Genomic DNA, 13,111 nt, shown 5'->3' with positions numbered 1-13,111 from the left:
ACTACTGAGCCCGTGCACCTACAGCCTGTGCTCCGCCACAAGAGAAGCCACCGCAATGAGAAGCCCGCGCACCGCAACAAAGAGTAGCCCCTGCTCGCCGCAACTAGAGAAAGCCCTCGTGCGACAACGAAGATGGAACGCCGCCAAAGATAAATAAATAAAAATTTTAAAAAAAGGAGTCAAAACAAATTACAGCAAAGAACAAGGAGAAATACTGTGCATTCCTAAGCCACATATAACCCCTGTGCAAACTAATAAGATTTCTGATTGTTCCCTCTCCCCGGCACTGTGTACACATTGCCTGATTCCTACTTGGTCAGGGAAGCAGAAGAAATCACCTCTTCTGCCCTTCAACCTCCCTCCTCCCCAATACCTGCTAATATCAAAGAGGGCCAGAGAGCATGCACCTGTCTTTAAAAGTAGAATACTGATTGTAAGTAGGGTTACCAAATGTAGCAAATAAAATTACAAGATTCTCGGTTAAATGTGAATTTCAGAGAAACAAAAAATAACTTTTAGTATAAGTGTGTCCCATTTTCATACTCAAAAGTTATTCGCTGTTTTTCTGAATTTAAAATTTACCTCAACATCTAGTATTTTTTTCTGGAAACCCTAATTATAGGAGAGAAGGGATTGCAATCAGGGGGGAGGAGGTGTCTCCTCCTTGAGCTAAGGTTGACTTGGGAGCCTTTGGCTAAGTCGTGTTGCCTGGAGAACTGACTCCACGGGGAGCTGGGAGAGAGGTCGGTCCTTCTGCGCACCTCTCGCCCATCATGGAAACCTGACTTGTGCAGCCTTGGCTCACTGCCTACTGGTGTCCCTCCACATCTCTTGGCTTTGCGAGGGAAGCATATCCTTCTGTCTGCCCAAGTTTAGGCTGGGAATGGGGGACAAGTGTAGTCAAGGTAACAAACAAACACAAGCATGATGTGCAAAAACACAGACATTTTGACTTTAATAAGTTATAGAACCAAGGAGCCAAATTTTACTATACAGAAAAACAAATGTATTGATTGCTGTCATCAGTAAGATAAAATGTTGTGATGTGAGTTCAGCACCAAGATGACCCATGTGGCAGCTGCCTGGCAGACAGGAGTACATAGTCGTAATGCTTCATCTGATAAAGACTTTGCTATTGAGCACCGTTTATAACATACTCCAGACAAACAAACAAACGACTTTAAAGTACACATGAAAGGCTTATACATGAAATTCCATGGGTTTTCCAAAAGGAGTAGATCAGAGAGCCAGGTCCCAAAACTCCAGCACGAGTCTTCCCACGAACATGAAGTGACTCTCGGGCCCCTCAGCTGACTTTGCAGAGCAGCGGACAAGAGGAACTCTGAGTCTCAACCTGGTGTTGGGAAACCTTGGCTCAAAGACATCCTCTGCCTTCCCCAGGCTGCAGGAGCCTCTCAGCCAGCTCTGGAAGCTCCGGACTGTTGCTAAGCCAGCTCTCCACCTGTCTCAAGCTCAGTGGAAATTTGCAGTGTCTCAGAGTGGGTGAACACTGCCTTCATAGACATAGAGACTTCTGAGGACCATCTAGTCTAGAGAATTCTGTGGCTACATGGCCCAAGGCACTGAGTATGGCATACGGGGCCGTGGCCACCTGGCCTACAGTTCCCAGAGGGCATCTTTCTTCCTGCAGCAGAAGACAGATCCCCCTGGGTGTGTCCTACCTGGGGCCCCTCCCCGAAGTCTTCCAGCCCCCAAGACACACAGCCCTGCTCTGCTGTGATCTGAGAAGGGAGTGTTCCAATTCTGTGGCCCCCAAGCTGGGTAAACTGAGTAATACTCTGGCTAGGGTTAGTCCGGAGCTTCCTCGACATTCTAGGATGGACCCAAGCAAGCACTGCCCAGTCCTTCAGCCCTTGAGTAGCACCAGCTGCCATGGGTTCAACCAATGAGCAAAAGCTGTGGATACATTTCCTAATGATAAAGAGACGAGGGTGCAGAAGTGCTTCACACTACATCTTGTTTAAGAAGTGATACTATGAGAGAATTCAGAAAGGTTTCCTCCAGTTTGGTTCTTAGGAGCCAGCAAGGTCCTTGGAGACATCGGGACATGTATGAGCAAGTGTGGAACATGGTGGCAGAGGGGAGAGAGGTAGGCTGCGCTGGGGAGATGGGGAGGCTAATTTTCAATCATTTGGAAGGTTAAGCATCATCCCAGATGTCCCTTCACTGTTTCTTACCCCCTTACTCTGTCCCTTAGACCACATGCAGAGGTTCACACACACACACATGCACAGGTTCCGATAAAGGTTTTTAGCACCTATCCTGAGCCTCAGTATTCTCATCCACAGAATGGGGAATGAAATAAGAAAGAGTTCTCTAAGATCTATGACTGGTGAGAATACAAAGGCTTTAGAACTTTCCTGGACATGAAAAGCTTAAGAATTACATGTCAGGCTAGGCCCAGCTAAGGAGCTAATAATGTGCTTGGGTCTTGTATTTTTGGGAAGTTTAAGCTGCATGTTCACACACACAAAAAAGTGAGCCTTGCCCACTCACTGGACTTTCCAGCAGAGTGCATGCCTCCCTCATCCTTCCAGCGCACTTGGGGAAGGGGAGAGCCTCTCTGGGGAGCCCAGGGTCTGAGGCCAGGCTGGCCAGAGGCGACAAGCAAGGCCAGGGTTAGTGAAGAAAAGAGAGGCCTGGGAGAGCCTGGAGTGCCAGCTGGCCACCACACTCATCCTCACCACCTGCCCCACCACCTCGAAGCCTGGAGTTCACGGCCTCCACTTCACCGCACTCATCTTAGTGACTGGTCACTTAGTAAATAAATCATCGTTTCTCCCAAGAGTCCCATGGGGCTTGTGTCTCGGTCTGCAGATTGGTAGGAAATGTCCTGCGTCTCCAGCAGGGTTGTCACCACAAGGAAAAGAAGATTCCCAATCACTTGCTCAGAAACTTGGGGCAAACGTTTTCTCTCTCCGAGTTATCCCTCCTGCCTTCCCTCATCGATAGGGGTTGTAGAACCTCTATATTCCTCTCCACCCCACACTCAACCCCAGTACAGGACATATATATATATATATATATATATATTTTTTTTTTTTTTTTTTTTTTACATTATTCTCCCTCTTTGTTTTCCCCAAACCTTTTGGAATCAGGAATCTGACTTCATCTCCACAACACAGGAGTTGCCATCCCATGGAATATCTCTATAAGCAAGAAAAAAAAATGTTATTGATGCTATCTTTCTATTTTATTAGAACTTTCCGAGCATCTCTTTCTTCCTCATCTCATCAATGAGCTCTTGGATTCTTTGGTTCCTGGTCTTTTCGTATGGGCTCGGTCGTCGAGGGATTAGGTTGGGTGGCTGGACTTCATCCTCCAGGCCATGGATTTTGTAGGGCACATCCACAGCGTTGATTTCCGGATGGTCCTCGGTGGCACCGGTGCTGGAAGTATTGAGAGGCACCTCCAGGGGTGTGCTTGGCGGAGGCTGCACCTCCATGACTAGAGTGGGCACTGGGAGGGTGGGCATGAGCTCTTCAATGTCATTGTGCTTCCCAGAGGGTGGTTCTGCCTTGTCGTCCACATTGGTGAGGTTGTCTTGCAGGTTACAGGACTTGCAGCACAGCTTATTGTAGCCTGGGATGGAGCAATAGCGAGACAAGACTTCCATCCTACAGAACATTGACTTGTCACCTTGGCAGCGGCCCTCTGAAAGAGAAAAGTGGGACAAATAACCAAAGGACAGATAAGGGGGACCTTGTTCCCCCACAGGAAGCAGTTTTCTGGAGGAGGCATTTGAAAGAGCCCAGAGACAGCACAGAGGCAAGCGAGCTCACACAGAAAGCCTGTGTGGTTTTGATATCCGGCAGCCCTTGGGCAGGGTGGGTCCGGGGACCCCGCCCTTGAGTGCTGCCACACAAGCTGTGAGCAATGCTCCCCTCCTCCAAGCAGGCCCTGACTGAGTGCAAATTTTTCAGTATCTCTCAAAGTTTGAGACAGAAATGAGGCCTGTCTATTCTCAGGGAGTGATTCCAAGCTCATCTTAAAGAATGGGACTTTGTCAGATCTTCACATTTGATATCCCAGTGGTAACCCCAATGACATTCTGTGGCACAGTTTGACTCTACAGTAATCTTTAAGCAGTAACTATAACAAAATTAAACCTAAAAGAACCAATTCCTAACACCCAAAAGAGCAAATCCCAGAGCCTTGGCTGTGGCCCCACCATACTCCTCCACATTTTGTTCCCATCCTCACCCAAACTCTCCAGATGATCTTTGTTTCTGAAAAGGGACTAAAGAGAAATTAAAAATCATGCAGACTTATCTGGGATTTCTTCCACTTGCCTCAACTTACTTGAGAGCCTTATGTCCTGCCACTGCTCCATCCACCACATGGCCCTGCCACATTGAGCTTCTGGCCGTTTTCCAAAGTGCTCCAGAACTTGATGCCTTCACATAGACTAATACTTCTGCCCAGCACATCCTCCCCTTTCTTTCCCACCCAAGATCTGGTCATCCATGGTCTGTCTTGTACAGAGAGCCCTGACTCTCTGCAGAGGTCACTGTTGTCTCTCTCTTTCCCTCTTTCCTCATGGCTGTCTTCTCCCTGGCCTGGCTGCAACCCTGGCTGCAGCTGTATTAATATGACCCATCCAACTCCTCTTGTTCTCACTCTCTGTCTTCTTCCTGAATTTCTACCCCCTTCCCTTTCCCTTCACACCTAACTCCACACACAACACAAAAATTGGGATGATTTACAAAAATTCATTCAACATAAAAGAATAAGTCATTTAACAGTATAACAGGGGATATTTCATCCATTAGAAATTCCTGATTACTGACCTCAATGGGCCCAACCCTCCAACCATGTTCCCTGCTCAGTCACTCTCTATTCTTCATAATGGGCATTTCAAACTTTTCCCACATAAACCTCTGCTGTGCCCTCCTTTCCCCTCAGTCTCCCAGGTGACCTCATCTCCTACTGAAGGGAAGGAAAGAGGGGAGGTGGGAAGGAAGGAGGGAGGGAAGGGGCAGCCACTGATGGGGACCACATCTGACATGATTACTCTGTGCACTAACACAGGGCACGTTCTACATCTGCATGTGAAGCTATGCTAGCTCACTGAAATTTCCCACAATAACAGACAGGCAGGCCCCCTCCCATTCAGGGCCCGTGGTTCTGACATCTGCCCTCTGCATGGCCATTGCTCCAGCTTATAATTTTCCCTTACAGGCTGGCAACCCACTTAGTTGGACACCACCCTCAAACTCCCGGAGCTTCAAACACTTGGATACAACAGCCTACTAGATACCCCTCAACTCCTGTGGTCCCAAAAGTGGATTCCACATGTCCGGCCCAAGCCCATGGCCTTCACTGGTGCCACCCATCTCAGAGAATTGCCCTTCATGCGCACAAGCCAGACCCCAGACATCCCCTGTGCGGTCATCTCCAGGTCTGTCAGTATTTCCCCTGATGCTCTCAGATGTGTCCACGCTCCCCTCTCTCCTGCCTCCACAGGGCCAAGCTACCTTGCCTCTTGGCTGCAACATGGTAAGAACTTCCTTTCTGCCTGCCTGTCTCCATTCTTCCTCCTTCTTATCTAGCTATCCTGCTGCAAGCAGAATGATGTTCTTCAGCCGGAGATGTGACCATGTCACCGTCCAGACTGAAGCCCTTGTATTGCTCCTCCATTGTTTTCAGGGCGAGGACCCGTCCCTTTCACCTCTCCAGTCTCATTCAGGCCTTGATTGCCTTGCTCTGCAGTGTGCTCTCTGTGGCCACAGGGCCTTTGCACATACTGTGCCTCCCCTCTTCCTCTTATCCCCGAGGCTCAGCTGAAACACATCTTCCTCAGGCAAGTGTCCCTTGACCTCCCTTGGAGGTTAAATCCCCCAGTATGTGGTCTTATGGTGCCATGGGTCTCCCCTTCCCAGCATTCCATCCCAGCTACCAAGTCCACATTTAGTTGTCGGATAAGGTAACTAATGCCTGACTTTTTCATTATCCTGAAAGCTCCAAAGGGCAGAACCCCGAGCTGTATCTGGATGCTCCTTTATACCAGAGCCTAGAACAGTGAATCGAAGAATGCATAAATGTGAAAAAGACCAATGTGAATAACTGAGCAAGTGCAAAACAAGGAAATCATGGATTTTAGAATGGCAATGCTACAGGGAAGAAGAATACACAGAGGCACGTATCATCAGAGAGGGACCCAACCTGGACTCTGAGCGTCTAAGTGGCCAAAATAAGGAGGAAACATGACTGGGTGCAGGACCCAGAGTATGAAGAGATAAGGACAGATAGGCTGTTTAGGAAAAGCCCTGGTCGTCCTAACCTTGAGGTGGAGAAATAGGCCCACATGTGGAGGGGAAAGGCAGATGGCCTTGTGCTGAGGGTCGATTCCAGAAATCAGACTAAAAGATGCTGAGATGTGGCTTTCAGGGTTTTAAAACCTTGGATAAAATTTTACACAGATATCCAATATCTGAGACAGATGAAACCAGAACAGTCCTGTTTGAAGCTGGGTGGGGCGTGCTCAGAGCCCCTGCTCCCTTCTCCCCTCCTGGTCCCTCTCCCCTCCCTGCCAGTCACTGAGGTAAGCGTGTGGAAACCACCATGACAGCCCTCAAGGAGACACAAGGGGGCTTTGGTAATACTAGGTGCAGCATCTTCCCCAGGCTTTGGCCAACAGCTGGGGCGGGGAGGCCAGAGGCATAGGCCTCAACAAGGATGGAGCCAGGCCTAGCCGTGCTGCTGGGACTGGGGTCACCCCTGCCACACAGACACCCTCTCCTTTCACCTGTGCCTCTTCCTTCACACAAATAACAAGCATCTCCCTCACTTGTCTTTCACCAGGCTGGGATCCGAGAAGCGGGTGTCACATCAGTCTAGGGTAAGGGTCTGCCAACCACTCTTGTGGGCCAGGTCGGTCCCTCCACCTGGTTTTGTAAACAAGGTTTCATTGGAGCAGCCCTGTTGGTGGCCTGCCCGCAGCTCTAGACAAGGTGCCCTCAGCAGGGATTTCTCCTGATCTGTCTGGGCAAGGAGATTTAGTGGACGCAGTTCGTCAGACACAGTTGTCTTGGTCTCCTGTCTCTTGAGCTGGGAGTCTTTCAATTATCAGAGCTCTGGGCAGGCTGACCCCAGCCACAGCTACTGTGACCCCCACCCGAAGGCTGGCACCTGGAACCTGGCCCTGTGCCCTGATGCCCGTCTCCATGGCGCTGGGTAGTTGTCTTTTCTCATGACCTCCCTCCTCCCCAGAACAGGACCCCTTTATGGGAAAGGGACGGAGAGATGCCCCCTGGCAGGACATGGCCCAGGCCCCAGATTAGGAGGTCCCTGGTTGGACCCTGACCTGCTGTGTGGTCCTTGTCAGCAAGGGGAGTGGACACACAGGCCCTGTGGCTCCTGAGGGTAGGCCTCGGGAGACAAGGCAGGCACAGCTGAGCACACCCGTGTGTGAATGTCGCAAGCCAGGCGCTTAGACCTTCGGCTGCCTTGCCCTTCTCCCAACCCAGACTCTCCTAAGGCTAGCCCAGCCCCTACCCAGTCAGACAGACCTGTTCCCTCCCTGAACAGGTAGCCCAAGGCTGAGAGCTGTGCCAGGAGCCAGGGCAGTGGCCTGATGGTGGCTCAGGGCACGTGACCTGGACACTGTCTCAGCTACTAACCCCATATTCCCACTCCACGGGCTGGGATCCCAAAGATGGGGAGAAGCTCACATGGGGCCCTTTTCCCAACTGTGAGAACTTATCCACAAGGAGACAGCCAAGGTGTTCCTGCAAGGTGCTTGTTTAGCACTAAGGATTCAAAACTCAGAATGCCGGTGGGGTGTCTGCACGGGCTGCTGTCACATTTTGAAAAATGCCCGAGGAGGGGGCACATGCCTCAGTGGGGGAGGGGCCCTCAGTATTTACGTTGGGCAGGGTAAGGGGGACAGGAAAGTCACTGGAATCAGAAACCAAGGAAGTAATGGACCAGAACGGCACCTGCAGCCCTGCAGCACCGTCGGTCACAGAGGTGAAGAGAAGGAGGCAGCAGCGTGCCAGACCCAAGCACCCAGTTTCACTGAACTTTTATTGAGTTTATTTGTGGGATGCATGACAGGAAGTCTTTCCACTGTTAGTAAGAGTAAAAGGTCATTTTCACAGTCACTTTGGCACACACTAATGTTGTCTCATAAAAAAACCAGAAAAGCAACGACAATGGAACCTATATAATACGTCATTGAATACATACAAAACACTAATAAAATATCCCTGATAAACCAAAGTGCATATAGACAGAGAGCACGACGCTCAGGACCGTATTGCACCTTCCCAGAGTCACTCATGTCACTCGCGTTGCCTAAGTCAAAGTTGGAAGTTAACAGTCATGAGAATTAGTGTGTGTTACACCGAGTATTTACATAACAGTAACTAGTGCCAGGGGAGGGCTGGGCGCTGTCCAGCGGGGATGCTATGAACAGGGGACGGGGCTGGGGCAAGTAGGGGGTGACCGGCGGGAGTGCTACACTGGTCACGCCCAGGGCCAGGCCAGTCGCCCTCTGGTGTAAGGCAGCGCCGGCAGCAGAGTGCTCGGGGCTCCAACAACAGTCAGCGCCGAAGGGCCGCTCGGGCCATGGAGCAGGTCTCCTTTCCGCAGAGGTGAGCCCGTGCCTGGAGCCCTGTACAGACTGGACTGGGAAGCCTTACCCTTGACCAAAGGTGGATGAGCGGGCCGCCTCCCTTTAGATTGCACTGCCTGCCTCCTGCCTGGGTTGCTAGCAGCCAATTCTGTTACCTTTCAACTTTAAGGCATCTTCTACATAGTTTTATCTAAGCAAAAAAGCGATAAAAATTGAGGTAATTCTGTAGTTGTTCACACGGGTAGGTGGCCGCATCCACGTGAGACAGCCTTTCACTCTCACTCTCTCGCGCCCGTGCACGGGGTTGTGTGTGCACGATGAGAAAGGCCATTGGAGCGAATGGACAGAGAATGGAAGTGGTGGTGTGTCCTGATGTCCCACTGCGGGGACACGACCCCTGCCTCCTCTGCTCGGCCTGAACCCCCAAGGGGACAGGGTACGGGGGCCAAGGGTTGTGTGAGCTGGACACAAAGGCCACAGGAAGCAGGCCACAGTCACACGAGTCAGGAGGACACACAGCACAGGGTCAGCAGCAGCAGCAACAGCAGAGGTGGCCAGGGAGCCGCCGACACACTGCCGGAAACGGGCCGGGCGCCCAGGACGGCGACGCAAAACTGCACACCCGCGAGACCCCTCTGGCCTCGCCTCGCTGGTAGGCGGCGTTTGAAAGGGGACGGGCGGGCTCCGCCTCGATTTCCAACCCGCAGCTCCAGCCTGGAGGGATGTGGCCCCGCAAGGCGGTCACCAAGTGGTCACATTCAAACTTTGGCCTCTGGCCCCTCCAGCACCGTGACAGATCTTTGCCCCTTTAAAAGCCATCACCGCGAGGTCCTGGCACCCCCACAAGAGGCCGGTGCCCCGGGCCGTGCCGCTGCGAGACTGGCCCTCCCGGCCAGGCGGCTCCAAAGGGGACAGCCGAGCACAGAGGCCCGGAGAAAACAGATTCAACCAAGAGAGCGCTCAGGAAGAGTCAGGGCAGTTTTCCATAGAAAGAGAGGAGGGGAGCCCACGGCAAGCTCCACAAGGCGTAGGGCATGCACTGGACGGCAGAGACAGAGTTATAAACGAGCCGGTTACTTGACGAGGTCTTCTGGACTGGTGAGTTGGGGTCCGGTCGGGACAGCCATTGAACTACGTAGCTCTTCTTGGAAGGATCTGAGATGTTTCCTAGAGGGAAAAGAAAGGAGTCTTGGCTGCTGGGGCACCAGGTCTGGGCACCCAACGCACCCACCCCGGGCAGAAGGGCTCCCTGGATTCTGGTATCCCAGGGAGGGGGTGACAGGAGGGCCCCAACTCCCCAGTGTGGCCTGCAAGGCTTCCCTCGGGACAGATGGGCCCCAAGCACCCTGTCCAGGCCCAGTCCTGCCTCTCCCACACCAAGCATCCGGGTCTCAGCTACGCAGAGTAGCTGCAGCTACTATCCCCACACGCAGGCCCTACCAGCGCCTCCTTATCTCTGTACTGTCCTCCAAGTCCCCACCGTGCCCTGCTCCGGGCTGAGCAGTGCTCTGACTGCTGGCTCTGGAAGTGCTGGGAACAAGTGAGTCCTGGCTCTACCCCCTCCTCAGCTGGGGGAGGCACACCCGACCCCCCGAGCTCCCTGCTCCACAGAAGGGACTCATGACTGGATCTACGTCTTCAACTGTTGTGGGGACCGAAAGAGGTGACGTGTGTCCAGCACTTGGCCAGACATCTACACGCAGCCAGCGTTCTGGTTGCTCTCCTTGCAGGGCGGCAGGCACCCCCTACTCATACAGGCACCCCCTACTCGCGTGGGGGGCCGAGCCCCGATGTGCAGTGACTGTGAATCCAGTTTCTGTCTCCCAGACCAAAAGGGAGTGCCAGGAAGGCAGGGATGGGCTGAGTCCACGCCATCCTTCACTAGGGCCTGGCCTGGAGATGAGCATGGCAAATGCCAGTTCCTTCCATTTCCTGCCAGGGAAAGGTCCCAGCCCAGGCCTGGGCAGGCTTAGCTTCTCCTTCAAGTTCACAGATGCTGAGTTTGACCGGTTGTGGGAAGAGCCGCATTTGCCTGGACCAGCCCCCCCTCCCCTGGGCTTGCTGCATGCAGAAGGCTTACGGGGACAGGGGCCAAGCCTGCAGATCCTGGCCGTCTCGGGCCGCTCCTCCCGGCAGACCCCGAAGCTGTCGTCCGTGGTTCGGCAGAGCACCGGCCGTTCCTGGGTGCCGTTGCCACAGGTTACCGAACACTGCAGGCAGAGGGTTACCAGTCAGGGCCCACCTCCCACACTAGGCTGGGTCTGAAAGGGCTCCCCAAGCGGGTGACCCCACAATACGTGGGAGGTGGGGAGGCACAAAGGGTAGAGGTGAGCTAGAGGCCTGCCCTGCCTTGCCCTAGCCCCAGGCAGCTGCCTCAATCTCCTGGGCTCTAGAGTGAGTTAGAGAGAACAAATATGCGGGGCCAGATAGGGCCTGGCACTTCTGGCTTCTCAACGAGCACCTCCCTCCTCTGGCTAGAGGAGGCCCAAGGCCCAGCAGAACTGCTATGCACTGGGGGCCACTGGGAAAGCTCTGCCTGGGTCCAGGAGGCTTCGGCAGAGGACCCTCCCTCCCTCTGGACACAAGGTTCTACACCACCAGCACCGTCACTGTGCCCTCCAGTCTCGGGCCCCCTTGGCCTCACCACATCGGGAGGGACCAGAAGGAGCAGCCATGCCCAGACTCGTGGCTCTGCTCACAACTCAGCCCAGCCCTGCCAAAGGATGATTCTCAAGTCCTCGCCTTGTGTGTGACAAAGGGTTGACTCAGCAGACCGCGTTGCTCAAACCTGACCAGTCCCAAGAAAGGCCTATTTTCAGGACTGGCCCTTGGGCGACTCCTGGGAACCAAGTTCATGGAATGGTCTGTCTGGTAAGGGCGTTTCTGCCTGCCTGAGGCCTTGGATCAGGCCGCATTTGTTCGGTTGGTTTACACCAACAAGATGATTTATGGTGAGCATGCGCTTTCCCTCTGGGGTCTGGGGCTTCAGTAACTGACGTCAGTCACGCAGGCACCCTATGCCTACGTGACTGATCCCAAGTGAAAATCCTGGGCACCTAGATGTTTGTGCCTGGTTTCCTCCAGACTTCACCGAAACACTTTTTCCCTTTGCTGATTCTACGCTGTGTGCTTCCATTGTAATAAAGCATAACCGTGACTACAGCAACTTCTGAGCAAATCTTTGAGCCCAAGGCTGGTCCTGGCGACCCCTGACCCACCAGGTCCGGGGGCTGGATGTCAGTGCTCACATCAGCTCAGCCCTGCCCCCAGAACGGCTCCTCCAGCCCGAGACTATCTTTTCCAGCCCAAGTCTAAGCCCTCCCTTGCCTGTGTTTCCTCCTGCAAGTGTGACCGGCCTTCTAGCCACACCTCTGGCCCCCAGAGACAAAAGCCCAGGCTTCCCTTCATTTCCTGGAGCCCAGGCTGTCCCCAGTCTCCTGGGTGTCCAGTCCCTTGCAGCGCATGGGAGCCTCTACCCTGTAAAGATACACATTCCACTGAGTTTCCCAAAGCCATGTGGAACCACAGGTGCCCTGAGACCTACGGGACATGGCCCAGGGCAAGAACTGCATCCGGGCCCAGGTGGAACGCCCTGGCCACTTCAGTCCCACCCAAGCTTGGTTTGGGGGCTGAGGACACAGGGCTGGGGCACTGCTTACCTGGGACCAGGGTCCGGCCCGCCACCGACCGGGGCAGAGCTCACGGTTGCAGGCCCGGCGGCCCTCGGGTCGGGCATCATTGCAGTGCTTGGTGTGCACGGAGCGGGTGGTGTTGTTGTGCAGCGGCTGAACGCAGCGCACGGAGCGAACCTGCATGCCCGTCCGCCCACAGCTCTGACTGCATGCCTCCCACTCGCCCGTGACCCACCTGTCAGGGCAGAGCAGCACACGGTCAGCCCCTGGAGAATCAGCCTGGCTGAGGCCCTGGTGGACAGAGGCAAGGCAGCCTGCTGCTCCGGGCACAGCTCTACCTACTGTCAGGAAGGCGCCCTGCAAGCTAGCTGGGCCCCTGCCTGAGGTCTTGCAGACGATGAACCCCAAGCATGCCCACGGCTGGGAGATCCTGGTTGGGGTGTGGCCATGGAGAGCCGGCCTCTGTCCCTTCTTAGGCTCCTGGCTCTGCCCTCTGACCTCAGCTTCCGCTGACATCACCAACCCTTCCGGGCAGCAGCGTGGACACCCTCAGCACCTGTCCCCGAATGGCCCCCACCTGCCTTTTACCCACCATCTTCCCCACTCAGGGTCCTGCAAAAGGAACCTGGGCCCAGAAATGCAGCCCTGTCAAACCCCGGAGCCAGAGGGTCATGGCTGTGGCCATTCCAAGGCCGCAGCCTCTGGAATGAGCTGCTTGGGAAACATCTACCACAGGACCAGAAGCAAGCCCTGCACCCTCGGAGCCTCAGTTTCCCCATGTGAGCATTGCCACTTGTTGTCATTTGTAAGATGCACATTATTGTTTCCGTCTAGCAGGTCTGAAGCAGGCGGGCACCGCACAGCCTGCAACATCTTAGAC

General features: G+C 53.9%; 1 protein-coding gene across 1 annotated transcript in view; it reads right to left on the bottom strand.

Annotated features, from left to right (window-relative positions):
- Positions 1–925: 925 nt before the first annotated feature.
- Positions 926–13,111, bottom strand: part of ADAMTS2 (ADAM metallopeptidase with thrombospondin type 1 motif 2) — a 68,250-nt gene continuing 56,064 nt past the window's right edge. The window contains exons 15-18 of the mRNA XM_082379301.1: positions 12,259–12,466; positions 10,680–10,809; positions 9,677–9,766; positions 926–3,675 (exon numbers count right to left, since the gene is read on the bottom strand). Coding sequence (XP_082235427.1) covers positions 3,218–3,675; positions 9,677–9,766; positions 10,680–10,809; positions 12,259–12,466 — 886 coding nt within the window. The 3' untranslated portion in view covers positions 926–3,217. The remainder of the gene's footprint in view (positions 3,676–9,676; positions 9,767–10,679; positions 10,810–12,258; positions 12,467–13,111) is intronic.

Source organism: Balaenoptera borealis (genome assembly GCF_965194805.1).
Source record: "Balaenoptera borealis genome assembly, chromosome: 2".
NCBI classification, from domain to species: Eukaryota; Metazoa; Chordata; class Mammalia; order Artiodactyla; family Balaenopteridae; genus Balaenoptera; species Balaenoptera borealis.
Note: the sequence above shows the minus strand (reverse complement) of the source record. Positions and strands in the feature narration are given on the sequence as shown.